The 27,450-nt window shown below is 36.9% G+C and overlaps 4 protein-coding genes across 5 annotated transcripts; 1 reads left to right on the forward strand and 3 right to left on the reverse strand.

Annotated features, from left to right (window-relative positions):
• Positions 1 to 1,657: 1,657 nt before the first annotated feature.
• On the reverse strand, positions 1,658 to 3,299 carry LOC126799038 (histidine-containing phosphotransfer protein 1-like). Its single transcript, XM_050526147.1, has 6 exons — positions 2,998 to 3,299; positions 2,755 to 2,885; positions 2,605 to 2,673; positions 2,171 to 2,242; positions 2,013 to 2,085; positions 1,658 to 1,909 (listed from the first exon to the last, which is right to left on the reverse strand). The coding sequence occupies exons 1-6, from the start codon at positions 3,058 to 3,060 to the stop codon at positions 1,841 to 1,843; spliced, it is 477 nt and encodes a 158-aa protein (XP_050382104.1). The 5' UTR covers positions 3,061 to 3,299; the 3' UTR covers positions 1,658 to 1,840.
• A 5,187-nt stretch (positions 3,300 to 8,486) lies between these two features.
• On the reverse strand, positions 8,487 to 15,174 carry LOC126798328 (autophagy-related protein 18h). Of its 2 annotated transcripts, XM_050525262.1 has the most exons (10): positions 14,748 to 15,174; positions 13,140 to 13,595; positions 12,451 to 12,882; positions 11,915 to 12,154; positions 11,040 to 11,834; positions 10,785 to 10,957; positions 10,123 to 10,244; positions 9,758 to 10,035; positions 9,502 to 9,679; positions 8,487 to 8,917 (listed from the first exon to the last, which is right to left on the reverse strand). In XM_050525262.1, the coding sequence occupies exons 1-10, from the start codon at positions 14,955 to 14,957 to the stop codon at positions 8,913 to 8,915; spliced, it is 2,889 nt and encodes a 962-aa protein (XP_050381219.1). In that variant the 5' UTR covers positions 14,958 to 15,174; the 3' UTR covers positions 8,487 to 8,912. The 2 variants fall into 2 exon arrangements, with proteins under 2 accessions (XP_050381219.1, XP_050381218.1); XM_050525261.1 differs by having other exon boundaries at positions 9,502 to 10,035.
• Positions 15,175 to 17,495: 2,321 nt separating this feature from the next.
• Positions 17,496 to 21,433, reverse strand: LOC126798336 (receptor-like cytosolic serine/threonine-protein kinase RBK2). Its single transcript, XM_050525272.1, has 9 exons — positions 21,027 to 21,433; positions 20,400 to 20,512; positions 19,956 to 20,318; positions 19,577 to 19,828; positions 19,333 to 19,490; positions 18,912 to 18,991; positions 18,699 to 18,834; positions 18,472 to 18,621; positions 17,496 to 18,086 (listed from the first exon to the last, which is right to left on the reverse strand). Exons 1-9 carry the CDS (start codon positions 21,062 to 21,064, stop codon positions 17,916 to 17,918), a joined length of 1,461 nt encoding a protein of 486 aa, XP_050381229.1. The 5' UTR covers positions 21,065 to 21,433; the 3' UTR covers positions 17,496 to 17,915.
• Positions 21,434 to 25,092: 3,659 nt separating this feature from the next.
• On the forward strand, positions 25,093 to 26,970 carry LOC126798330 (probable LRR receptor-like serine/threonine-protein kinase RKF3). Its single transcript, XM_050525264.1, has one exon. It carries the CDS (start codon positions 25,093 to 25,095, stop codon positions 26,938 to 26,940), a length of 1,848 nt encoding a protein of 615 aa, XP_050381221.1. The 3' UTR covers positions 26,941 to 26,970.
• Positions 26,971 to 27,450: the final 480 nt, after the last annotated feature.

Raw genomic sequence — 27,450 nt, forward strand, 5'->3', positions numbered from 1 at the left:
CACATTGCAGATCGATGAAAATGATAATGTATTTGCTTCAAACGAAAATGTCCGTCTAACATTTTTTATGATCTGTTGGCTGCGATCACGAAAGCAGTTTTTGAGTCCAAACTGAACATTAAAATCAATACAATGATCCATTACTATGTTCCATGGAAAACCCAAAACCAAGTCAGTTCTTTCCATAACATACTCAATACACTGCAGGCTGCAGTAGCAGCAGCAGCAGCAGGCTATGGCAACTAAAACAAATTCATCATAGCTACAATCACATGGTAATCTGCAATTCAGTTATCCTATTTGATTCTGATCCTTTAACTTTTTGCAAGAGCAAACTTCTTTTTTCTTATTTTTCTTCCTCATTTCATTTTACAGGATATATTTTTTGGGGGAAATTGATACTTGGTGCTGTGACCTTGGCTGGAAATGAAAATGATTTCCAATTGAACCAGACCGGCCTTTAAGTTCATTTCCCTCACGGTTGTGGCTGAGGGAGACGAATCAGTAATCACGCAGATGCACATAGATGACCAAAACCAAGCTAAAATATGGAGGATACTATTTAGTGTAAATAACCAAAATGCATATTATGAACAATTTGCTAATGTATAAAGTCACAGGTGAGCAACAACTAAGTTATAAAGCAATATCAAGCAATGGAGGATTTGAGCTAATTATATACTCTGATTTCGATCCATATGTTTGGAGACTCACTGTAATTAGGCCTCCAAACAAGAATCAACTTTGGTTGGTTCAAGTGATATGGTCTCTTTATTATATTCTAACAACAAGGCAAGGTAAATCATAAACAGTAGAATAAACTGATAATACAGAAGATCCTTCGGGATTTGGCAGGATTAAATAACTACAGCATGCATGAATGAATTGTATAAATGTTTATATTGTTATCATCTGTGACCAGACCTTATGCATCTGTTCATACATTGAATGTATTTGTGATTCAAAACATGTGATTAAGGTTGACTTTACATAGATCCACTTAAACAAATTCGAAGACTCATAGCATGCTGATTAATGAATTGTATAAGCCCTGGTTGGTGAGCTTTAATATATTTGGCTAAATTTGAGAACTGGACAATCATCAATGCATGAGTGATCTGCATATTGTTCACATGGAGTTGAAACTTGAAACTAATTGACCACAAAATGTTGGAATATTCAGCCTATATAAAAACTGCAAATCTTGAAGTCTGGGGAGAATAGATCAATTGATTTAAAAAATGTATGGGCAAATTTGTTTCATAATGATAAAACCTATAGATTTTCACTACCACACCAGAAGTCCAGAAGTACTTTTTCCTAGTGGTTGCTTCTAGGCATCTAATTAACATAAATTAGTGAATTACTATGTACTGGGAATGATGATTGATGAATGCTTGATAGGGTTTGGCAGTGCTTCTATAGGAAGTGTTTTTGGTGGAAATGCGGAGCAGTTTTGGTGAAAGCGCTTCCATTGAAAGAACATGAATTTCTGTTGAAAATGCAAATGCTTCCTGTCAATACACAATCCCCTTAATGAAGAAACAATGTTTTGCTAAGCTTGTATAGTTTATGACGCTAGCTGTAAGTCTGTAAATGTTTTATGCCTTTCAATTCTAAGCCCATTTTCCTATAGGAAATGTCTTCCACATAATCATAAAATTAAGAGGGAGAAATATTCATTGCACATTCTTAGCCATAATGTACTAGGTTCTTTGAGCCCCAAGAAGCTTGGGAAGCACAAACCAAATAGGAGAGAAAGATAAACACGGAAGTACATTAAACCGAGCTTCTCTGAAAATCTAGCTACATACTCTGTGACCTTGTTGCTATGGCAACTTCACTGGATCAGCTCTTCAACTTCATTACATGGTACGATACCGCCAGCAGCCAAAATCTGTTGCTCCAGCTATAATGTGAAAAGGTACAAGATTAAGAAAGGTTTTGGGATCAAGAGCTAGAGTAGAGGCCAAAGCTTGTCAATTATGAAGCAACCTCTTCCTAATAGTTACCTTGAAAAGAGTTTCCAGTTTAATTTTCACAATGGCATATTCATGCTTCACTAGCTGAAGAGTTTTTAGGCACCTGCCAATAAGTTTAACAATGTATCACTGTTTTGAAAAGGAACAGTTTCACAAAACTATAGTGGTGAAAGACCAGTATCACTCACCCTTCAATGTTGTGCTCCTCACCATAGTTACGAAATGCAATGCAGACCCTCTGAACCCTCTGAGCACCAATGCTGTAATACATTCCAAGAACACATCTCCTCATCAAATTCAATGCAATTTAATAAAGGAGCTGAGACAAACTATTTGAAAACTTGGATCATCCTCATTTTTCATGATAAAACATCAACAAGAAAAAATCTCAAAGCATGAAATGTTCTGATATGACATGTCTGCGTGATAAACCCTGCAAACTAGAACAAACTTCAGTGCTAATAGTAATACAAATTCTATATTTTAAAGCATGAAATGTTCTGATATGACATGTCTGAGTGATAAACCCTGCAAACTAGAACAAATTTCAGTGCTAATAGTAATACAAATTCTATATTTTAAAGCATGAGACATTCTTCACAGGAAGAACAAGGCAAAGTACCTGGAGCTGCTACCTTTCAACTGGTGAACATTGGCACCCACCTTTTTGAAGTCAACACCCTGCTGACTTCTGAACCAAAAAGAAAGAAATACCTAAGTACATGGCCTTGATGGTAGAATCAATGATCAAAATAGAAGGCTTGATTCTTACAGAGTCTTGGTCAGGTCATTCAAAAGCCTCTCAGAATCTTTAAAGAAGAGAGACACCACTTCAACCACAAAGTTTGGGTTGCTCTCATCTTGCAGCTGCTGAAGTTGGTCAAACTGTTCATCCAGAACCCCCTTCAAACAAAGCAACATGAACATATCATCATCTAATCCCATATGCCAATAAACCCAAAACAAAACAAACACACACACTATTCTTGTATATCTAACATATATTTTCACTGACCTCATGAAAGAGTGAGGCTTTGTAATCAGCATACTGCTTCTGAAACTGAGACACACCAGCCATGTTAGCTACCACTCTCAACTCTCTCAAAGATTTCTACCAATCTATTTCTTGGTATTCACAGATCTTATAAATCTAAAGGTTCATTGCATCTCTTGGCTTTATTCCCTTTTAAAAAGAGAATACTCAATACCCAAGAGAGGGAGGGAAGGGTCTGCAAATTCCTACCCTTTCTGGCTATACATGCATAGATATATAGTACACGCAAGTCACTGCAGTTTCTGGTATTCCATAATGGACCAGCTACCTATAAATATGTTTATGTTTTTCTTTTTCTTCCTTTTCTTTACCTATCATATAATCATCACACATATATTTGATATGCTCTGCAATTATTTTCCCTAAACTAAAAAGCTACAAGATCCAAAACCTGATGCCATGTACCATTCATCCTTTCCATAATTTTCTTTCAGTAATTATTGGTCTCTCTTCTTCTCTCTCCAGGTCTCTTATATTAAACTAATTTGTTCTTTATATCCAATGTGCTAACTTGTGTATGGGTCTGTGATCACGTCAAATCTTAACATTGTGTAATTTCACAGTCCACTCTCTTGGAAGTTCTTGCAAGTCTATTCTAATTTCAAGTGAGCATTCATTAACCATGTGTGATTTCATAAGATGGCACTGTCATCATATGAGAATCATTTGACAGAAGTCAATGATAGAAATCATATAACTTCAACTGTTAACACCAGAAAATATTAAGTTTATTCCATATATTATGTCATAGTCATAAGTCTATACAATAATAATGTAAAGATCAACATTAATTAACATACAAAGATTTGGAGCTTCTATACTCCCCAAGTTTTAACTTGTTTCACAGACTAATAAAATGTCTGTATCTACTCTCCAAAATGAACAGAAGCTACACTCACATTCAATACCCATCATCTAGCTAAAATGAAATGACATGATGAGAGAGTGACCTCAGGCCATGTTACATCCATATCTTCTGATTCTTTTATATTTGTTAGACTTTGTCTTTTCCTAGAGAAAAATAACATTGTAATAAAGACAATGAGTTTCTATTCTTATATTAAAAAAATTATTTAGACATTCTCACTTAATATACATCATTTTTACTTTTACAAATACTTAAAATATTATTCCTCCATATTTTTCGGAAAATGCCTATAATTAATGTCATTATTAGATATCAAATCAAAATATTATCCATTAATATCTTTCAAATTCTACTTTTATTCAATTATTATAAACAACTCAACAAAATCTTGATAATTATATAATCCATCTTCTCAAATTAATTTTCTCTTTCACTCCTAAATTCATAATTAATAATATTGTTTTTATTTATTTATTGATTTGATACTCACCAAATAATAAAATCAACACGAAAAATTCTAACATCTATTGAACAATTTTTCTCTCAAGTCTTAACCAACGTTTATAAAAAAAATTAGGTAACTTTTCAATTGATACATGAAGATTAATAATGTTATTTATTGTATTTTTTTAACAATAAAAAAATAAAATAATTAAATCTTATTTAATTTATTATTCTGAATTAGAGTTTTCCTAAAATAAAATATATAAATAATGAATTGATGAAAAAATAAAAAATTATTTATATTTGCTATTTTAAAATAAATCGGTTGATAATTTTCTTATTTTTTTACTCTTATATATTTTTTTATTAATTTCACGTGCGTTGAAAAAATTAAAATGAACTTAGAAAAAGAGAGACCTAAGTGTTTTTTTAGACATATAAGAAAAGCTCCCATAAAGATACAGAGGTCATCATATTAAACAAGAAAAGAGACATTCTGAGTTTCTGGTATAGCATCTCTGAAATAGTGAAATGCATATCAGTATCAATATGGTACATAAATTGAATTATCTCACCTACTCCAAGCACCTTTCTTTTTCAGTTGGATCATCTCTCTTTCTCCCTGAACAACAAAGCTTTTCTTTTCAATGATCTTTTCAAGATTCTATTGTTAAATAAGTTAAATGATGGTTGTTTGCTCCTGTCACTGTTTGTGTTAAGTGTTGCTGGTGTTTGATTGGGTAGTACAACATTGATATCGATAATTGGTTAATACCAAATAACCCAAAAGGGACTGTTCAACACGGAAGCCCCTCCTTTGTTTTAGATCTTTTAGCACCGTCCCTACGCTTTATTTTAATGAAGTCGTTGTTTTGATAATTTTTTTTTTCCCGTATATTATTTAGTGTTCTCTATACGTCTCATTCACGTACTTAAATCACCGTAAAAATAATTAAAATTAATTTAACAGGTGAGAAATTTCATTAGAGCGAATGCTACGAAACTTGATTTAAGTTCTCAAAAACTAAGGGAGTAGACTAGGGTAAAATATGGTGTACACGTGTCATAAGCTCAAAGCATTTGGGAGCGGGGGACATGTATATGGGATTTTGGGATTTTCTTCTACCTTTGAAAAGGTTCATAAATTTTCATGCCTCATTGGGGTGGGTGTGATGTTGTCATCTACTGCTTCATTGCCATGCTTGAAATTGAAATCAAATGACAAATCACTGTTGTTATGGACCTATGGTAATTATAAAATTGATTATTACCAGCATGTCATCACCACTTTTGATAATCTTGATCTTATCTTCCATCTTTCAAGGACCATCTTTCAAGGCAAATTCTTTGTTAATCTTTTGCTTCAAGTTGCTTGATCCTTAATTGAGTGATAAGTTACTGTGGTCCCTCGCGTGATTTAGAAGTCTTCCGTCTTGATTAAGAATTAGTAGAAGAAATAAATAATTTATCTCCTATCACTCATAAATAGTGGATAGTAATTGGTAAGCACATCGATGAAAAGACTAGTACGGAAACACTATTAGATCATGGAGGAACAGAGTTGGTTTAGATAAGAAATCCAAAGGGATTGCAACCTTCATATGTTATCTCAAAACATAGTCATCGTGAGTTGTCGAGTGAAGCGCATCTAAGTAAAGTAATTTAAATAAAAATGATCAATTTGTGACCGTTTTGTATTGACTCTATGATTGAGTGTCTATAAAGAATTGATAGCATATGATTTTACTATTATATAAAGTAGTAAGAAAACATAATTCGTCTAGCAAAATACAATCGGTAAGAGTAAGGACGTCACTAAAATCATTAGGCGGTGACATGAATTTCTAAATATAGATAATTTTTTATCGAGATTAAAATGTCTCAAAACACACAACCGTCATTTATCTAATCTAAAAGAAGTAAATCATTAAGGAAACCCTTCTATACATTTGTTAAAAGGGGCCCTATTTTGGCTATTTGGTTCTAAATGGTAAGAAGAAGTGAACAAGTGATCCCAAAATCATAGCTACAATGCTTAAGCATTGAGGATCTCACTCCATAGATCATTCATTCATTGAAGGCAAAAACCAAACCACATTGATAAGTGACTACGACAAAACCAAGACCTCAAAAGACAAACTAGATCGTTATCGTCCCGACCAAGCATGCCATGAGAAGCCCCTCTGCATTGACATGTTTGCCTCTACCAAATACAATCATGCAACCAAAATGGCTTAGCTAGAGAAACGAAAGGACCACTCACCCTGCCCACTCCTCCAATACGATTCAAATCCGGCATTCCTCCCTCTATCATTGATATGAAGGGCATCAAAATGGGGTCCCTGAATTTATTTTGATCTACCAGCCATCAATATATAGCTCACATCATCCCCATAGTAGGCCACAAGAAAACAAGAATGTAGGATGTTGGAGTTGAGAGAGTATCCAAAGCCCTGAATGTACCAAAGATATAACTTCAAAAACGTTTTGCTCGTAAAAATTTGTAGATCACAAGTTTGGCGGAGGATGATGAAGCCTAATGCATTATTGTTCCGTCTGTTTTCATCACATAGTTTCAAAAGTAGCCATAATCAAATCTTTCAGCACTCGCTGTCTGCGGTGAAAAGAACAGGCATATGCAAATGCAGGCCATAATCACACAAGAAAATCCATACAGGTATGTGCACTGTGCACACGTCCTTTTCCTTATCTGATTCATGTTGGAGCTAACAGTGATCAATCAGATTTCAATTCCGCAGAAAAGTCTTTGGCTCTTTGCCTGCAAACTTTACCATACGAATTGGAAGAGAAAACCAAAAATGACCTCGAGTTTACACCATATGCATGCATGGGGAGTTATCTTTTCTAATTGCTTCTTGCGCATGCATTGAAGTATATCAGAACAGCTTCCTAACACATAAATTATAGTTGTACAAATTACATACGTACTGACATCCTTGTTCGTAGTTTTGTTACGGTCCGGTCCAGTTTGATCTTCAATCTGTAAGAGATATAGAGGAGAGGAACGTACATATAGATACCTTGTTGTGTCGGCAGTATACCTGTGGACCTGTGATCTTTATGTATGAGATACACATATCCAGCGTGATATCAGCATGCAGTCTCAATGGCCCCAGAATAGTGAAATGAGCTACGTACTGAATTTCTTCTGTTACGTACTCAGATTTTAACAGGATTAAAAGCTGGGGCTTCGATCCACTTCTGTCCAAAGATCCTAGTACAGAAGACGCATTCATTAATTAGCTTAGAAAAAGATGCAGCATGTACATGAGCAAAGATGTCACAAAGTTTAACGTTGCTCATCGAGCCCTAACAATGCCGGAAATTAATCCCAAGTTTCTACAGCTACAGCTAGTGTGATACTCTATACAAAGCTTCAAAAGTTGAAACAAAGGAAGTTATCTACCAAATCAGTAGATGATGTACTAAAAATCTCATGTATTAAGTATTAACTGACATGAGAAAGAAGATCAAAGCATGAATTAAATTCCGGTTATTAGTCATCTGCAACATTCTAAGAACCACAGATTCGTGGTTTGACAGAGTGAACAACCTCTATGCTAGGCCATGATACAACGAATTCTAGGGTTTTAAATTACTTTTCACCACTCACCACCTATATCCAGTGTAATTGAACCAATTCAACTCCAACCACGATTGATCAGATCGTCTGCAAATTGGCTCAAGAAGTTGTTCTCTCACCGAGTATTCGTATCTCTAGTTATCAGAGCACCATTCCGGCATAGTCGAATTCCAGCTGCAAGTACGATTCTACCACAGCCTTGGCAATATAGAGGTATCACCATACTTTGGGGTTTTGCACTTTTGCTCCACTCAATTCATTTTCATGGTAAAGCAAAGATCAAAGTTCATAAGGACAGGACGACTTGAACGGAAAGTTCATTAATGCTTAACTAATTAGGTAAACTTTTCCTTCTAAAAATATATATATTGGTAGACTTTTGTGAGAAAGATCAACGTCAACAGTTCAACACTATCATGTGTCGGATTGAAAAGAAAGAGACCCAACTTTGAGTGAACTCAGAACACAGAAGTGACAGAACCATAGGAGGTCCCAATGCGTGAGTGAGCAAAAAAGAATATCAAAATCTGAGGCCCAAGAAGAAAGCACCTAGCAGAAACTTTATATACAGCACAGAAAGAATTACAATGAGTTTTCTTATTTTCCGCTTTTATTATTTTTTTCCCTTGAAGAATGAACATTTACAAAGTTATACAGCACGAAAAGAACCTGTCCACAAATCATTCTCTATTTTGAATTTCCATTTACAACATTTACATGAGAATTAGAAGAGGGAGGTACCAGGCATTTGCCACAGCAGCACTACGACGAACCAAAGATTATATCACTTGTATCAATTAGTCGGTAGCATTTTTCATTCACGAAAAAAGACAACCTGAAACTTCATCAATTAAATTTTGCACTCAAACTTGGTTGAGTTCTCTTTACCACATCTAGAAAACAAGAGCAGATCTCATTACTGCAGAAGTGCAGTACAATTGGAGCACTGGAAACGATCCATTATCCTGCAACAATAAACTTGATTACGTCAGTCCGGTTCCCATTCACCAACAGATAAAATTATGCAGCACATGTTTATCCCACAAGGTTACATTGATTACGAATTTACGATGCTACTCCCAATGATTATTATCAATATATGTCAAACATGGAGATGAAGTTTGACAGAAACAAAAGTTGTTGTTACTTAAACACAAGAAAACTAAAATGCACTTAAAAACAGAACAAGAAAACATACAACCTTTACTATGAAAGCAGATTCAACAACACACTTTATATAACAAGAATGTATGATAAATGAGCGAAAATCCAGGTCTTGAATAACTTTATTCTGACTATATACACTACGCTCCATCACCCCCATGAACCACTAGGGCAAGGAAAACGGGACGATTAAAGTGTCAGAAAGCCTAGAGACTTGAGTCATAGAACTTGAGAGTAGTCAGTATAATTTATTGGAACTCAGAAAATGATTATGCCACTTTGGCAGATGCAAGGACAGGAAGATAATTTCATTTACTATTCGATTGGTCAAATGAAAGGAAACATATTAGTGAACAATTAAGTTCATATTGTGAAATATTCTCACCTTCCTCCGAGAAGTCAAATACACCACCAAGCATGTCAACATCGTCGCCATCGTCACCATCTTCCTCGTTTTTCTCCCTATCACAGGGGCTGTTGCTGCTATCCACATCAGTTACAACTTCAGTTGTTTCAGGAAAGTTGCTCAAAGGTGATGCTTTACAATACCCCTCTTGGAAAAACTGCTCAAAATCCAGCGAGTCATGTACTGGTCCCTCATCAAGGATGTTCATACTCAGATCAGAACGACTAGAACTTACATTTGAGCTGTCACTGGCCCCACCACTGTTCACTGACTCAACCTCTTTTGCGATAGTTCTATCAGCAGTGGGGGAACCACATGTTAAAGTGGATAAACTCTTCGAAAAATTACAATCCTCAACCAGGGAAACACCTGAGACAGGTTGTTTTGAAGGTACTGTAACATTATTATTCTTTAAGGAGCTTTGATTCAGTAGAGGTGACGCCAAAAAAGATCTCCCTCTTCTTTCCCCATGATTTCCATTGCCAGATTGGAGAATGGACGGATAAGAACCACCTAAATATATGGAAGAAAAAAAAAGAGTTTATTAGAAGTCTGCTCAATCCATCAAACAATATATCACAACATCAACAATTAAATTACCAGAGTCTGGGTTGCCAGTAGATGCCAACTTGTCACCAGAGATATCAACACTTCCGAGAAATTTTTCTTTAGCTCCATGAGAATCAGATAATGAACTCAAACACCCTCTTTCAATAAGATCCCTGGAAAAGATAGCCAACAAAATTAAGCGCTGTGCTAGATCAACTTTTCAGGAAGTAAACCAATCAACTCTTACAAAAATATCTTAACAAGACAAATGGAAAATTAGGACAGAAAACAAATTTATTCTCATGGACTACCATAGAGCAACCCATCATCTACCATTTTCATGAAGGTGTAAATAAGTAATAAGAGATCATGAACCAGTTTGGACATAAGAATTCTAGTGGATGGAAAAACCACATTGTTTCCTGTTGGCGCTATGTCTACAATTGACCTGTATCCATACTGTAAGAACAAAAACTGACAAGTTTTGGAGACATCACACATGACAGACCCCTGGTCATATACACTCCATTTTCACAATTTCAAAGTCGACACCAGGAGCAAGTGTTTTATCAGATATAATCACTTTTGATAACATTTGCAGCATATATCCTGTTTTACTTGCATGCATCCCTATTAGCATAAACAAGTTACCACAGAGATGTAAAAATAAGAACAATAGAACCTCGACTTAATGAAAATATCAGCAAACGTACCTGCCACTCCAATTAGGCTGCACTCTATGGAATTGATCAGACACAGGTAGCAAATTCTTCCGCCTAATTTCGACCTCGTGAACAGGAACCTTTTCTATTTCAATCTCTCCAATAAGATCTTCATTGAAATTTTGTTCAATGGCTCCCGGGGTACTCATTGTGTAGAAATATATCTGTTAGACAAATAAAGGGATCACATACATAATTGAGAATGTCAACAAGAAAGGAACCTCCCTGGTATAACATAAAAGATACCTTAGACTTTTGCCAGATTGGATTCCTTCCAGAGTTTATCTGAACCTCAGCATTGGCAAGATACAAGTGAGATCGCTCAAGCGGTTTAACGGTCTCCTTGTCTCCAATATCATTAACATCACAATCAAAAGTATCCATGACTATTTCATCATCATCTTGTCTCCCAAGTTTAATCCCAGAAATGCATTCCTCTCTTTCAGGCCAATCAGTTCTTCGACAAACATCCCACCACTGCAGCGGTTCAACTTTCACACGCAACTCCTCATCCTGTATCTGCACTGAAGAACCTGGCACCATTCTTGATGTAGCTTCACCAGGCTCTATCCCAACTCTTGGCAGTAGTTTAAATTGAATTGCATGACCAGAAGGAGTGTAAACCAATAAGTACTCCAGAGCAGTCACCTTCAGATGAGAAGCCTGCTGATCATGAGCAACAGAATTATGAAATAAAGCTGTAACAGCACCAGATGGTATGGAAGCTTTTCCTGCTGCAGAAGAAGCAGCATTGCTAACTGTACTGATCCACCCAGAGTTATCTTTAATTCTGCTGACCACAGAAAGTGTAACGGGTTGTGGGGGTGGCGGAGAAAAAAGTTGCTGGTTTGTCATGAAAGAAGGAGTGAACCACCAAGGCACAGACGGAACTGGCAAATGACTAGGCCCGTCAACATGAGAACTCTGTTTGTGAGTAGTATCACCACCAAAGGGGGAAAGAGTAAAAATATGGCAAGTCCCCCTTGATGAAACAATTGCAATCCATTGACTATATTGACTAAAACATATGTCTTGGATCACCTGTATTATCCCAAAAAAGAAAACCATCTCAAAACAAGCGCATAATATGAGTAGAGATACATTTAAAGATTGAAACATACAGCTGATGTCATTCCACGATAGAGCTTGTAAAGGTGCACATGAGAGGAATTCAAGTCATAGCTCTGGTTTCCCGATCCACTACACGATGGCATTATCCGGAAAATGTTGATATTGTTTCCGTGTATTGAAGCAGTAACAAGGAGAGTCCCACTGGGGTCAAAACACAGAGCAGAAATGGGACTAGTATGTGCCCTAAATTGTGAAATAACCGCCCTGGTAACAATGTCTTTTACAACAACCTACAATAACACACTTCTAATAAGTAAAAGAGATTTCAATGAGACAATGACATTATATCAGAAACATAAGAGAGGCACTGCGAAAATCAACCACACCCTCTGCTTTATATAGTAACATGCTCTCCCAAACTGTTGGGCAATTGTAAGTACGTCGGCGATCCTTATTCTCATGTGGGTAAGCTCAACTAAAACAGATCATCTCAAGAAATTTTTTTCTTTAACTTCATAGGCTGTGAAATAATAGTGGCTTCCAGTGTAAGATCAGAACAAAACTTTAAGCTACAAAGAAAACTCACCATTCCAGCAATATCTGTTTCTGTTGAATGCGATCCAACCCTCCCAACTTTCCAGACAGAATTTGATGCCACTGGAGAGCTGGAACCATCGGGTTGATAGTACTTGGACAAAGTTTTGTAGCCCATGTCTCCCAGATTTAGTAACCCAGCAGCTAACTGCTTACTAGATTCCATGGCATACCGAGCCACCAGATTTCCACTACTTGGTGAAGTTGATGGACTGACACCTGGAGGTGTAAGACTTTGCGGGCTGAGTCGGCTAGTGTTTGACAGTAGGGGGTTGTTGGGAGCATAGGCCAACCACCTTGGACCAACAGCCATGGGACCATATCCAATATTAACCCCAACCAGTCCTTGGATTCCCAACTGGGGGACAGGATAAGTAAGAACACTAAACTTGTTCTCTAGAGTAACAGCGTCAAAGCAGTATATCTGTCAGCACATTAAAAACAACCTTGAGACAGGCTTGAATAATTATTATCTATATGTAGCTTACCCAGTGAATGTCCTAAACCATCAACGATTCTTCTTGTTTGTAGTAAAAAAGAAAAAAAAACATGGTGAACATACTACAAGCATGCACACTGATTTATAAGGACATTAAACAAAAGATAAAAACATAAGCAAACAAAATCTAGAATGCATGTAAACTAAATATTTGTGAATGCTTGGGAGAAGCTAATGCTTACTTGAGAAGAAAGACCAACAGCCACTATTAGAGGACTGCATCTAATCATATACACAGTCGAGCGGAATCTCAGAACATGAACATAACTGTGAGATGTTAGTGAATAAAACCGAACAACTCTAGGAGACACAGCAGAGCTGCTTGCTTGAGGCTCGGTATAACCATTTACAAAACCGTCTCTTCCATTTTGTGTCATACCAGAGTTCTTAGATTCTTCACATGCAACAACCATGAGTAATGGATGCGAAGATCTGAAGCCTTCAGGACCCTGAGAGATTCTAGGTAGGGGCTGGAACTGTAAAAATGTGACAGGATCATCACGTTTTGAAACCAGCTCACTGACATCAGAGGCATCTTCAACATTGAGGACTTGAAAGCCATTGACATAACCGAGTAACAGCACATTTTTGAAGGAAGATGGGCCAAGCTCCACTCTGTCAAAGCATGCCCATAACACCTGTTTTACCGAAAGCAGAAATAACCATGTCACCAAATCATATGTATCACAAGATGAAGTGCATATAAGAGCTGAAAATGGAAATCATAAACTCAAACTGCATTCAATAAAGATACTACCTTTTTTTAAACCAGTACATGCAACTCATCTACTTGAATCTGTGTATCATTTCTAAACTAGCTAAAGCTCACATTCAATTACACAACTGCTGTTTAAACTTTAAAACCCCATTCACTACTTGACATCCACAAACTTACAGGTTCCAAAATTCACTTTCTGTGGTATACTTCTAATATAAACCTAATTCTCTTGAATGCCTAAATGGAAATGAATGTTGATTGAATGAATCTTCCATGAAAGAATACCAAATCCTTAGACAGGGGAACTGATAAGTGCACACATCCATCCATCAGTAATAGATTATTAACTTGATCAGTGAACGTAAACAATGCACTGCCATCAACAAACATGATCTTCTCAATTCCATATTCTCAAACTTTACAATTAATCTTAGTACGCCTTATTCTATAATATGCTATGTTTCAACTATTATGCTCGTTAAGTAATGATATCCCAATCAATTCCATCATCAACACACAAATTAAATCAAAATATCAGTTTCCAGTGACCACAAAAGAAACTAGGAAAGAAGCAAAACTCTATCATATCAAATAGTGTTTTGTTGAGCAATTTTCCCCTTGTCAACAAACCAACCTCACACAACCAACTTCACATGAAGCACAACAATTGAATCCTCAGTTCACTGTCACATTTTTCACACAAGCCAAACACATATAAGCTAAAGAACTTCAGCAAAGCAATCGAAATGCGAAACGAAATTTACAATTCCATCACATTTCAACATATTTCTTCTACAATTTTCTCACTAAGCTAACCAAGCAAGCACCGAGCTCAAGCTCTCTAACTCCTCGTAGTCTTTGATTCTCTCCCTCTTTCTCAAATTTGACTCAAACAAACTAATCACACAGTAATTACATTCAACTCAGTAAAATTTCATTTCCAATAACTTACTCCTCTCAATTTCAATTCTCTACGCAACCAAACTGAACTAACGAAATCAATTCAACTTCAAATTCTAAGCTCCAAACTACGCAAGAATCAAAGAAGAAGCAGTAAATGAGAGAATTGGACCTGGTCTCGGGAATCGTGCGGGTCAGCGGAGATGGAAGCGGCGACGGAGGCGCTGGCCGACCGGACGCCGGAGGAGGCGGTCTTAATGCAAGACGAAATGAATTTCAACGAATTAGGAAGGAACCGATTGCTGCCTTGATGATGATGATGCTGGTGATGATTAGTCTGAACTTTGGTGCTGTTGTTGCCGTTGTAAAGGCTCTTCTTCATAATATACTCCGGTACCTTCTCGGAGAGCTTCGCCACCGACCGCCGCCGCGGAGGAGCAGTTAGTCACCGGAGGGAGTTACAGCAGCAGTGGTGTGCCACACCGCCGGCTCGCGACGATCGGAAATAGCATAAGAGAGTAGGCTCGCGGCGGAGGAGAGACGGTGTCGTAGTGATCAAGGCGGAGAGAGAGAGAGAGGTGGTTGTGGTTTTTTTTTTTTTGTTTATGTGAGGGGGTAGAGTTTTGACCTTCACAAACACACGGAGACGGTTTTGTTTACAATGGAAATGTCTCTCTCTCTCTCTTTTTCTTCCTTCCTTCTCCTCCTCCTCCTTATTTTCTCTCTCTGTGCTTCGTGTTGATTGTACTGTAAGCCAGTTTTGTGTAATGACGTGATTGCCCCGTTGCTTCTGGATAATTTCGTTCCGCTCCTTAGGGAGAGAGTGTTATTGAAGATGAAAATGACTGCCCCCTTGTATTTTATGATAAGCGGCCGGGTGTTGTTAAATGTACCCAGTAAAGTTTAACTTAAGTATACCCGGCTCTAACACATTGTATTTTATATTCCAGGTTTACCCTTAGAAAATATAAACCCAGCAAAACTCCTTTAAAAAAACCCAGCAAACTGCCATTCTTGCATTCATGGAACCTATCCTCTGCCTCAGCCCCCAGGTCATTGTTTAGGAATAATGATGAATCATATGAGATATGAACATGCCTAACATGAGACAATTACAAAAAATCTTTGATGGATTATATAATTATAAGTTAAGCTAAGCTAAGCTAAGAGGAAACATAGATTTCATGAGAGCATTGGATAAACTCATATTTGATGAAACTCGGTCGATGGTAGATTGTAAAGCTTGAATGTGCGCTCTTATGTCTCTCTAACACAGTCTCTTCCTCCTCTTTTGTTTGTAAATATACCCTCAAGGCCTCATATGGTTCTCTCGCTTGATTAGAAATTTGTATCTCTTTGTTATTCTATTTAAAGTCAAGTCTTTGAATTTAATAACAAACGCACAACAATAATCATCGTTATAAAGTTTTGCATTTGATTCTTGAAACACAAATTTGGAAATGTAAAAGAGAGAGATAGAGAGGTGCTGGGTATATATGATCACATGGAAGAGGGCTGCTAGGTCTAAATAACTAAGGGGTAAAGCAGGAAAATAAGTGATAAAAATTAAAATGCTGGTTATACTTAAATATTTACTTGATACAGTTAACACCATCATAAGCGGCCATGATTATGAGATTATCAATTTGATTTTTGATCATGCCTAGAGTAATTATTGGCATGATTTCTTTAAAAAAATCATGGCGTGATTTAGTGCTGAAATTGGTATATAGGAATATTTTAAATTTCTAAAACGTTATGTAATTGCACTTTTGTCCTTATGGTTTTACTCTATTTTAAAACGCTTCTGTTATTTCCGGTACAGTGATTTAAAAGTGTATAAAACATTTAGAAAAACCGTGATAAATTACATTTTATTGTTGATGTTTGATTGTATTTTAGTTACGATTCTCATTTTTATTTATTCATTCTTATTTATTCACATTTACGGTTATTAACATTTTAGAATATATTATTTTAGACTGAAAGACAACTCCAATCCTGCCAAATGACCAAGCACGAATAATATGAAAGTTCCTAACTTAGAAAGAGTTGTGTGGGTTTACAAGACCTTTGGATTAACTAAGAAGATAAGGTCTAATCCAAGCCATATGCATATATTCCCATATACGACTGCCCGCATGGCTAAATTGGTAATTCTGACTAAGAAATGATGGAGGTGAGTGAAATAACCACGGGGTTAGAAACTAATTAATGAAAATGTGGGGGAGGCAAACGATATTAGTAGGAAGTAGCCAAACAATAATATGTGCGTAACGTAAGGAATAAAGAAAAAGAGAAATGAAAATTGAAAATTAGGGGGAACGTTGGTTACTTTACGACAAGCAAGGAGAATATCTCAAGCTAGATGCCGCAGTACCACAACACGTTTGTTCTTTTATTTTCAGTATTTAATTTTTTTTATATATAACAATAATATTGTTTGTTAATTTGCTGTCATCACTTACCAGATTGTTTGAGCAAGATGAACCAAGTACATGGTTTGATGTATCACATTGACTTTGAACCAAGTACGCGGGGAAACTTAATGTATAGCATCGTCTTTGTTCTGTATTATTGGTATGATAGTCTCATCATTTTCGTCTTCGTAGTTCATATCCTGAACCATTATTTCATTCTTTCACTAAAAAATATTTTGTTTCATCCAATTAGGGACCTGGATAAATGGTAATCTTTAAAATATCTTCGAAATTTGTTATGAACTTATGATCTCTAAATGGTGATATTAGCCTATTAGGGACCTGGATTCGGGTAAACTCACATGGTTCATTCTAAACTTAGGCAAATGGTGCCCATTTTACCCAACATGTTAAGAACAAGCCCAATATCACATAAGAGTTGAACAACAAATACCAAAAACGATGCCAACTTGCCAAGTCTGAGATTATATCTCCTAAAGTCCTAAACAGTGACATTACAACAAGTTTGAGCCATGTACGGAACAAATGGAACAATAGAAGAACACAAGCCAGCATTTGGGGTTTGTGCACTGGAAATGCAAAAACAGAGTCATCTTACATTACATGGATTCGAAACAAGTCCATCCTGGCTCTCAGATATTCAGGGCATTTGGAAAAAAGATTTGGCGATCAGCAGCAAACACATTGAAATCATGTTTGCTCATCAACATCTCTCACATTGCTTAAGTTACAACACCATAGATAAAATCACAGTTCCCGGTAAAAAGAGTGCTTGCATTTAACGAGAGAAAAAGTATACTGAACAGTCAATCACCATAGGATTTGCAAGAACACCAGAAAGCTGAACAAATGGAAAACTTACAACAATCGCCAGTGCTGAAAATTCCATCAATTCATTTTCAAGCTTCAAAAGCAATCTGCTTGTGTCGGTTGAGATCCCTCAGATACTTTGTTGAGTTATATTCTTGTGCATCCATTAGTTCTTCCGAGTATGTTCTCAGCAGGGACCTCCTTTTGGTTTCTTTTGCACACTTGGAGACATACTCATCACCTCTTAGCAGTACCACAACCTGAATCCAATGAAAGAACGTAATCATGCATTGCTTGAAGCATGTCTAGGGAGTGAAGGCAGAATATGAGGCTGCACATCAGTTACATCACTAATATGGTCAAAGGGTGATATTTTACACTCCTATCGCCCCTTGGAATAAACCAGGGAACAGAAACAGCCTAAGATTTTAAGATACTCAGAAGACCTTCTCTTTTACATTTTCTTCTATTTATTTACCTAGAAAAAGGGTATAGTTTGCATTTAACAGAAGATGCAGATAACAAACTTGCATTAGGCTTCAAGTGTAGGAAGATGAAGAAAAGCATGATTATGATGGGGAATTAAGATGCACAATGAAACAAATCCCAACAGTAGGGAGATATACATAATGAATCTCTACTTGCCTGACTCATGCGAGGACGTAAAATAGAAGATGGATCTGTGCATAAAGATGCAGTCAAAATCATGTGATCCATCTCTGTGCTGTCATAGTTGCCACGAATAGAAGGATCAACAAGCTCCTTGACGTCATTTCCATTAAGCAAGGGTTTGGCCTACAGCAATTAGAAAGGCAGCTAAGAATATGTGTGCATTGACAACAGGATTATAGGGTCATATTATGCAGACCTACCCAAATTACAAGGCTTTGCTGAAGATGATCCAAAGCTGGACGTCCAGTTATAAGCTCCAAAAGTAGAACTCCAAAAGAATAAACATCAGTCTTTTCATCTACAATCCCATGCATGAAATATTCAGGAGCAAAATACCTGCCATTGAAGATTATGTGATTGAGAAAATGAACAATGGTGTGGTAACTGTACAACAAAGCTGTTTTCTTACTGACCCAAATGTGCCCTCAAACTTGGAGACGTTGTGATGAGTCCATTGTTTTGGTAGCCACTTTGCAAGCCCAAAGTCACATATCTGGAATAAAAATCAAGTATGTCAGTCAGTAATTCTAGGAAGTTAGGGGAGTAACAGATGAATATTCAAAGTTCTATAGCACAACAGATTTGGAACTATGAGGTAAACCAATGGAAAAGGAGAAGTAAAACATGTTTATGTTCAAGGCATTGTAAATGGTTCAAAACTTGTGTAAAAATGGTGAGAAACAACATCAGTTAAAGTATTACAAAGGTTAGGTAGCATTAAATAGCTAATATTCTTAATTTGTGAAACTACAATATCAACGAGGATATACCAAACAGTGGGAAAACCTCAAGTTTCAATGTTAAATTAAATTTGGGCATTAGAGATGCAAATACCTGAGGCACAAAATCCTCCGTAAGTAAAATATTATCAGCCTTAATATCTCTATGGATGATTCGCCTCTGACAACTATCATGAAGATACATCAGACCATCTGCTGCACCTAAAGCAATCTTATACCTTTTACTCCAATCAAGAATATCATTCTTTGGACCTGAAATATGAAATTACACAAGAAACTCATAAACCAGGAGGCGATATAAATCAACAACAGGAGCCTACAGTTTATTATGAGCATACCATGCAGGAGAGATCCTAAACTCCCGAGTGAAGATAATTGAAAAACAAGGTGCATTCCTTTTTCAACGCAACAGCCAACTAGCTTGGCAGTATTAGGATGATCTACATGAGCTATAATGCCAAGTTCCGATAGAAAGCCTGCAGTTTTCTCATCGGATGTTCCATTAGTCAGCCGCTTTATTGCTACTAGTTGCCCATCCTTTAGAGTCCCCCTATATACTTCGGAATACCCACCCTTTCCAATTATATTTTCTGCAAAACAATGTCATTATTCAGAAGAAATAACTTTAAATCTTGGAAGCATCCATATAGATATCTAATGGATGATATTGCATCCCCATGTGTAATAGCTCTATAAATCTGAATGGAAGTTATGTACCATTGCTGAAATTATTGGTGGCAGTTTGGAGCGCAGAGAAGGAAAAACTCTTTAACGGAGACTTGAAGTTGTAGATATTATTCAATACTGAATCGTCTTTTGTGCTGTTGCTCCTTTTTCTTAGTGACATCTTCGGTACAAGAGGGAAGGAAGGTAAGTGCTGCTTTATTGATCTTTTCTTCCATAACTTAAAAAATTTGCGCCAGTGAGAGTCTGGCTTTGAATCTGGACAAGGAGCTTCTAGTTCTGGTTTGTTATTCTCAGAAATGCTTGCCTCTTCAAAGCTTTCCATGCAAGCTTCCAAAACTCCTCTAGGAGACTGGCCATCATATTTCTCCTTTTCTATATCCCGATATCTCAAATCTACAAACAGGAAATTAATCATCATAACCCCTAGATACAAAAAGCACACATAGAGAGAAGGAAGCTAAGTAGCTAAGCTACCTTGTGCCGAAACCGAATGACGTAGACAATCTCTTCTTTTAGGTATTACCACAGAAACCTCATTAGGATTAGGATTATTCACTTCTATCTTTTCATCATTGTCACCAGGCATCCTGAGTACAAATCCAAAATGTGTTGTCATTGGTTAAGCTACCATAATCACCACAAGAAAATGCATAGATTGAAATTAGAATCTCAGCTACCTGGGTCTGCAATAGAAAGCATCTAGAGATCCCTATAACCTACATATTCATAATCCACACTCAAAATTTATCTAGCATTCAATTTTTAACAAAACTGGTGAAAAATTCCCAAAGGAACCTGAAAGAAACAGGCTTTAGATCATTATTAACATATTCCAAATGGTAATGGAACTTTAAGGGACATATCATCTTAGATATACAACAGAGAACACAGAAGATCTGCCAAAAGGTTTCTACAGAAACTACTCTATAGGCCCCAAAAGGGTAAAGCTTTAGATCATTACCAAAATTTAAAACATGACTAAACCCTCAAATCCAAATTGAGACAAAACCAAGATTTTACAAACAAGAGCCTCATGAAACATCAAATTAAAATAACAATACATAACCAAATAAGAGAAGATGAAGAAGAAAACATGCATACCATGGACAATAAGGTCCCTGCGCTTCTCCATTTGCCATTAACAAAGAGCGCCACTTTAACAAACCCCAAAACCAAATTTTCAAAAAACAGAGTGATTCAAACAGAGCGCTGTTGATTGTTCCCAGCAATTCTGGGCTGCAAAATCTCAATAGTTATGATCCCTGAGAGATAGGATAAATAGAGAGGAGGAAAATGATAAAAATCTGCGGACAGAGCTAAAAATGGGAAAGTGGGTTCTCATAAATACGGTTGTTCTCGTTTTAGTGAACACACTCTACACAGAGGAGAGAGTCGGCTTGGTTCTGAAACATGGGTCCGATAGAGTCGCTGTTGGGGACTCACTGGGTTACTGACAAGTGTTGAAAGCTCTACAGCGACTTGTGCTCTCGAACCTTAAAACCCGGTGAGAGAAAGTTTAGAGGGAAAGTTGTGGGACGTTGGTCGTAGTTGAATCAAATTTAAGTCCCCTAGCTAGACAAGGGCGTTTTAAGCAAATGTGATATTGTTCAGGGCCCTTGGTTTGTCTACATCTCCATTATTGTTTAAGGTATTTTCTTTTATCGAAAATTTTTAAGCACAGTCTCGTTCATACGATCAGGTGCTGATCATAAAATTTATGTTCAACCACCATTGGATGTAAATTCAAGTGTTGAAAACAAAATAACTCAATTCTAAAAAGATTATTATCACTCTTGGATTTACATCCACTGTGAACGGGACAAAGTGACACCCAAACTCAAACCCACGACAAATTAGAAGGGCGATTTGAGAGGGATTCGCTATGCACTGTCTGCTTTGGGGCAAGAGAAAGTAGGCTCAAGCCTAGGGCCCTACATTTAACATAGCCTCAAATAAGGAAAAAAGATGAAAAAAAAAAGTTAAAATACTAATTACTATTGAATGTAATGAAAAATGACCATTATATCAACTAAACAAGTGAGATGCATGATATTACAATAAAAAGAAAGTCTAACTTTCTATTCATTTTAGAGTTTTTACTTATAGTATGTAAGAAATCATGAAATAATCATAATTTGTCAAAATTAAAACCTGTGATTGTGATTATTAATAGCTCACGTGTAGTAGATGAATTTATTTTATTTTTGTATTTACTGTTTTCTAAACATTTATGTTGGGGCCTCAAAATATTTGTCACCTTAAGTCTTCATAGAGACATGGTCGGCCATATCGCTATGATACCATGTTAAATAGCGACAAGCGTACCTCGCGGACCAACGATTCTGATACTGTCACAACTTAGTCACTTCACAAGTGTTGAGTTTCTATCACAATAGACTTCGGTATAATTGAGTATTATACATCCACTTATAAGTTTTATTCTATTTATCACTTTTTCAGATGTGAGATTTCTCCTCTCCAACAATCCGGATTGTAAACAAGTCATTGGTGTTTTTGAACCGTTTGTTGTTTCAAAATTATGTGAGTCATGTTACATGACAAATTGTTGTAAGAGTAGATTATTATCCATGCCTCTCTTAGGAAATATTTTCATCAAGGGTGATTATCGAACTAAAGGTTGCTAAAGCCCCATCTACAAGCTCAAACTCTAAAGGCTTACACATCCACGCACCTCACGATCGATACCTTCAACGGGAGGGAGACCATCGACATGGCCCCTGAACTGAGCACCTCATCTAGACCTGCCATGCAACATAAGGAGGACAGTCCCACATCGATAGGATCAAACACGAACCAAAATGTGTATTGTTGGGTCACACTTGGAAACATTTTTGTATGGTTCTTGTATATATTGTAAATGAGTCTTAAATTGAATTCTTGCCATTCAAATTCTTTACAATCTTCTAAATTATTATTTTTGTTAAAAATTTATTAATAGATGATTACTTATTTAATAAAAATTATAATTTTTTAAGGGCGATAAAAATTATATTATTTACTACTTCTATTTGTCTTTTAGATTTGTGCCTAATCGATTATTCTCTTGTACGTACTCTATGTTCCTACATTATGTAAAGAGATTTTACTTTATATATCTTCATCAACGTGTCGATATCGGCGAAAGTTTCAGCAGACACAAATTAATAACTCTTACTTATAACAAAGTAAATAGAGAAGACCACAAGGGTGTGGCACGCAAATTCACGTACATCAACCACAAAAGAGACACCATCCCAACGTGAGAGACATTCTCAAAACCCAAAGCCTAAAAGATCAAGGGCAGGGAAAAAGAATGTTGTTTTGTCCCAGTGCAACCCTAGTCGGCCATTACCACCCACCAAATCTAAACATAAAGTGATAAAACTCATTTAAAATATGAACCTGCAATTACAAGTATCACACATTGTATAATAGATTAATAGAACACTTCGTGAGCTATACGAAATTCTAATTAATAATATTGCCAAAGATTTGCCTTGTCTTGCAATCTTGAGCTGAATGAGTGGAAGATGCATTGGTGGGCAAAACAAGAGCTTAATTAGCACAATCCATCTTAAGTGACAAGTTAACACAAAGCCAGCAGATCGACGTTTTGCTTTGGTATTTGGCAATTGCTTCATTTCCCATCTGTATTGATTCTTGAGTGTTATATATGGAGAAGTGACTTGTAGTACTATAGGCTTTTATAAGTTTCTGGAAACTCTTTAACTTTTTTTATTTTACTTCCGAATCTCTATTATTAACGTAATGATGAAGAGACTAGACCAATTAAAGAGTGTGTGAGTGAGTCTATATATACTACTAATGTTAGGTGTACTGGTATGGAGTAGTGTAATATCAGAGAGGGTCCATGATATGCTGGTTGCTGTGCTAACATGGTATGAGCTGTGGTGAGTGAGTGAGTTATTAGGAATGACAATACATGAGTTTGGTAGTGGTCAGCGGATGTGGACATTTGAGCTGAAATTATCAAGCAACCACATCAAGTTTTGGTCATATATAACTACTTACAACACATAATATAGACTATAGAGAGACATTGCAATATTCTGTGTCTATATTTCTTATACACATCAAGGCTTTACATATAGAAACGTCGAAGACAGTTAAAATTTTGAATGACCATTCACTTTGTTAGAAGAACATTTTCAATCAGCGCGCTGTCAATCAACCTGGCCCTCTCTCTCTCTCTCTCTCTCTACCATCGATCTATACATGCATTTGCCCTAATTAATCATCATCATATATACAACACTACATAATTATCAAGAACAAGTTTGGCTTCGAATTAAGCATACGACGTCGGTGATCACCAGCATCAAAGATCGGCATGATTTTGTTCTTAGGGTGAATAGTGTCTCACGAGTGCCAAGTCTGCACATACTAGCTCAGACAATTTGTTGTTCCAGGCGATGTGAGACGTAGTGCACTTGCTAGTTTCCTGATGCCTTTAGACCAGTGGCGGAGCCACTTTGGAGCATACTGGTGACTTTTATATAATTTGTGTACTTACATATCAATATATCTGAGCAGTTTGGTTTGGTAGTCAGCATTTTTGGTTGTATAATAAAAGCCCTATGTTCGATTCACATAAGAGTAAACATATTTTTTTAATTTTCTTACTACTTTTTGCTCTGTTTTCTTCTCTTTTAAGTCAATTTTTTAATAAAACATATGAGATTCTCACAATTAATCACTTATTTACGAAATATTAATTTTTATTTTTATTTGTGCAACTTAAATGTCAGAATAGTTAATATTATGCCACATATAGTTAATATTAAACCTACTACAAGACTAGACTATTGATATTGACTATTGTTAATGGCCTGAATGCATGATTGATACAAGTTGAAGATTATATGAGATATCCTATATATGCCCACGCTGAGCTTGACAATCCAACCTCCAAGGTCTTACATCAGACGGTCCATAATCATCTGAAATTCTGATTAAACACGAGAGGTATGAGCATCATACACCCAAGACGACCAATGTTCAAAGTCGGTTATTTTGTACTTTCCAAGCTGCTTCCCTCCAAAAATATAACTGTCAAACTACATTTTTGTACAAAAGAGCAGGAGCACAGAGCTATTGACTTTCCGATTTTCTCAAGGTTAATAATCTTCATAGCAAAATTGACGCTATGTTTCTCTTCTTCTTCTACCTGTATCTTGGATTAGTGTCAAGCTTTCCCAGTTGTGGCTTCTTCACTGTTAGTGGGCAAGAAACCCCAACTACAAGCTTGGGGATATTCCCATCATGTCCATTGAACATTGAAGCTCTCCGGAAACTAATCTCCCAAGGTAATCCTAAAGTTCTTGATATCAAGACTGAGTGCCGATACATCCTCGAAGGAATCCGACTGCTTCGATCAGATTATCTCCGATCTACCGGCTACTTCTCCCCACCTCCCAATACCATAAGCTCATGCTGGGATGCATACCAAGTTTTGATTAGAGAATCAATACCCGGTCTCGACTTGAGAATTGGATCCACTTGCGGGTTTAAGCCCACTTTGCTGTCAGAGAGTTGTATGAATATCACAAGTAGATCTCAGTTCACAAGGTTGATTCCCAAATCAGAATTGCAGGTGGTTGAAGATGCTTGTAGCCAGTCTCTAGATGATTACTCATCTTGCTTTTCGTGTAGGCGCATTTTATCAGACCTGAATATGTCTCAGTTTGGTAGAGGATATGATGGGAATGTATCAGATTGCATTGGATATCCCTATATTTATGCTGCAGGTTTTGGTGGTAGGAATGGGCCAATAAATTTGAGCACAGCAAAGTGTTTGTTCTCACTAAACTTCAATGCTTTTGATACAAAGACTAAAAACAAGCACAGGGTGTGGCTTTGGGCTGTGTTGATAGGAAGTGTGTGTGGATTCACTGTGGCATTTTTGGTGATTTGGGTTCTTTGGGCAAGGCATAGGGGAAGGAATAAGAAGAACAAGGATCAAAGTGAGACGACGGGTTTTGTTTCTGCCGTAGAAATTATAGGTGAGAATAACAGTTTGGCTAGGTTCCCATTTGAGGAACTAAAAAAAGCCACTGAAAATTTTGCCAGGGAGAACATCATCGGGATTGGAGGCTATGGAAATGTGTACAAGGGTACATTTGCAGACGGGTCTGAAGTAGCTTTGAAAAGGTTCAAGAACTTGTCTGCTGCCGGCGATGTAATGTTTGCGCATGAGTTGAAGGTTATTGCAAGCATTCGGCATGTGAATCTTGTCGCGGTGAGAGGCTATTGTACAATAAAAGTGCCTTGGCAAGGTCATCAAAGGATAATGGTGTGTGACTTGGTGAACAATGGAAGTCTCTACGAACATCTTTCCGATTCAAGGATGAAGAAGCAGCTCAGCTGGCCTATTCGTCAGAAGATTGCGCTTGGAATGGCTCGCGGATTGGCTTACTTACACCATGGAGTGCAGCCTGCTGTGATCCACAGGGATGTCAAAGCAAGCAATGTGCTTCTAGATGAAGCATTCGAGCCAAAATTGGCTGATTTTGGTCTAGCAAAGTTCACACCAGACGGACAGTCACATTTTCACACAAAGGTGGCTGGGACATTTGGCTATGTTGCCCCGGAATATGCTTTGTATGGGCAATTATCGGAAAGAAGCGATGTCTACAGTTTCGGAGTAGTGCTACTTGAACTTTTGAGCGGAAAGAGAGCAGTTATTGAATCTAGTGGTACGACAACTCTGCTTTTGGCAGATTGGGCTTGGTCACAAGTGAGGGGAGGCAGACCATTAGATGTTATAGACGAAAGCATTCAGAATTTGAGCTCTCCGGAAGTATTGGAAAACTATGTAATGGTTGCAGTTCTTTCTTCTCATCCCGAATCACATGCGAGGCCAACGATGGACCAGATTGCAAAAATTCTGGAGAGGGATTTGCAAGTCCCCTCAAACATGGACGTTCCTCTTCATCAAAATGATCAATCAGCGAGCTCTAGTTGTTCAAGTTACATTTCAAGCAATACTGGTTAGTACTAGAGTGATCATCATTTGGTTGACAAGTTGACATGTATATATGTTTGGGGCTTCTTCTGCCTTGATCATTGTTTGTTAATATGTTTTACGTATCATTTCCATTGTTTGAAAGATATATAGATACTAAAAAAGAAGATAGTATCTCAATTCTTTTGAAACATAATTAATTAATGTGACAAAAGCTGCAGATTTGTTTGAAGTAACCATTTTGACATTAAGCTTATAATGGAAAGGGTCTTCACCAACCATATTCTTATATAGTTTAAGCAGTCGAAAAAGAACCATTCTTATAGTTTCATTCAACTTTATATCTGAAGAAATAAAGAACTCAGGCACAATAACGTCATAAACCCTAAATCCCGCTACCAAGTTGTCTGCAGTGACACTGGTCAGATGGAGGGTTCTGATTAGTTAGGGTTTTCAAGTCGGCAGCTCTCATGACAATAACTTGTACCAAAAATATATTGTTGAATAGGTCTTTATCGTTGAAGACTAAGTTTGTTGGTA

Source organism: Argentina anserina, chromosome 6 (assembly GCF_933775445.1).
Source record: "Argentina anserina chromosome 6, drPotAnse1.1, whole genome shotgun sequence".
Lineage (NCBI taxonomy): Eukaryota > Viridiplantae > Streptophyta > Magnoliopsida > Rosales > Rosaceae > Argentina > Argentina anserina.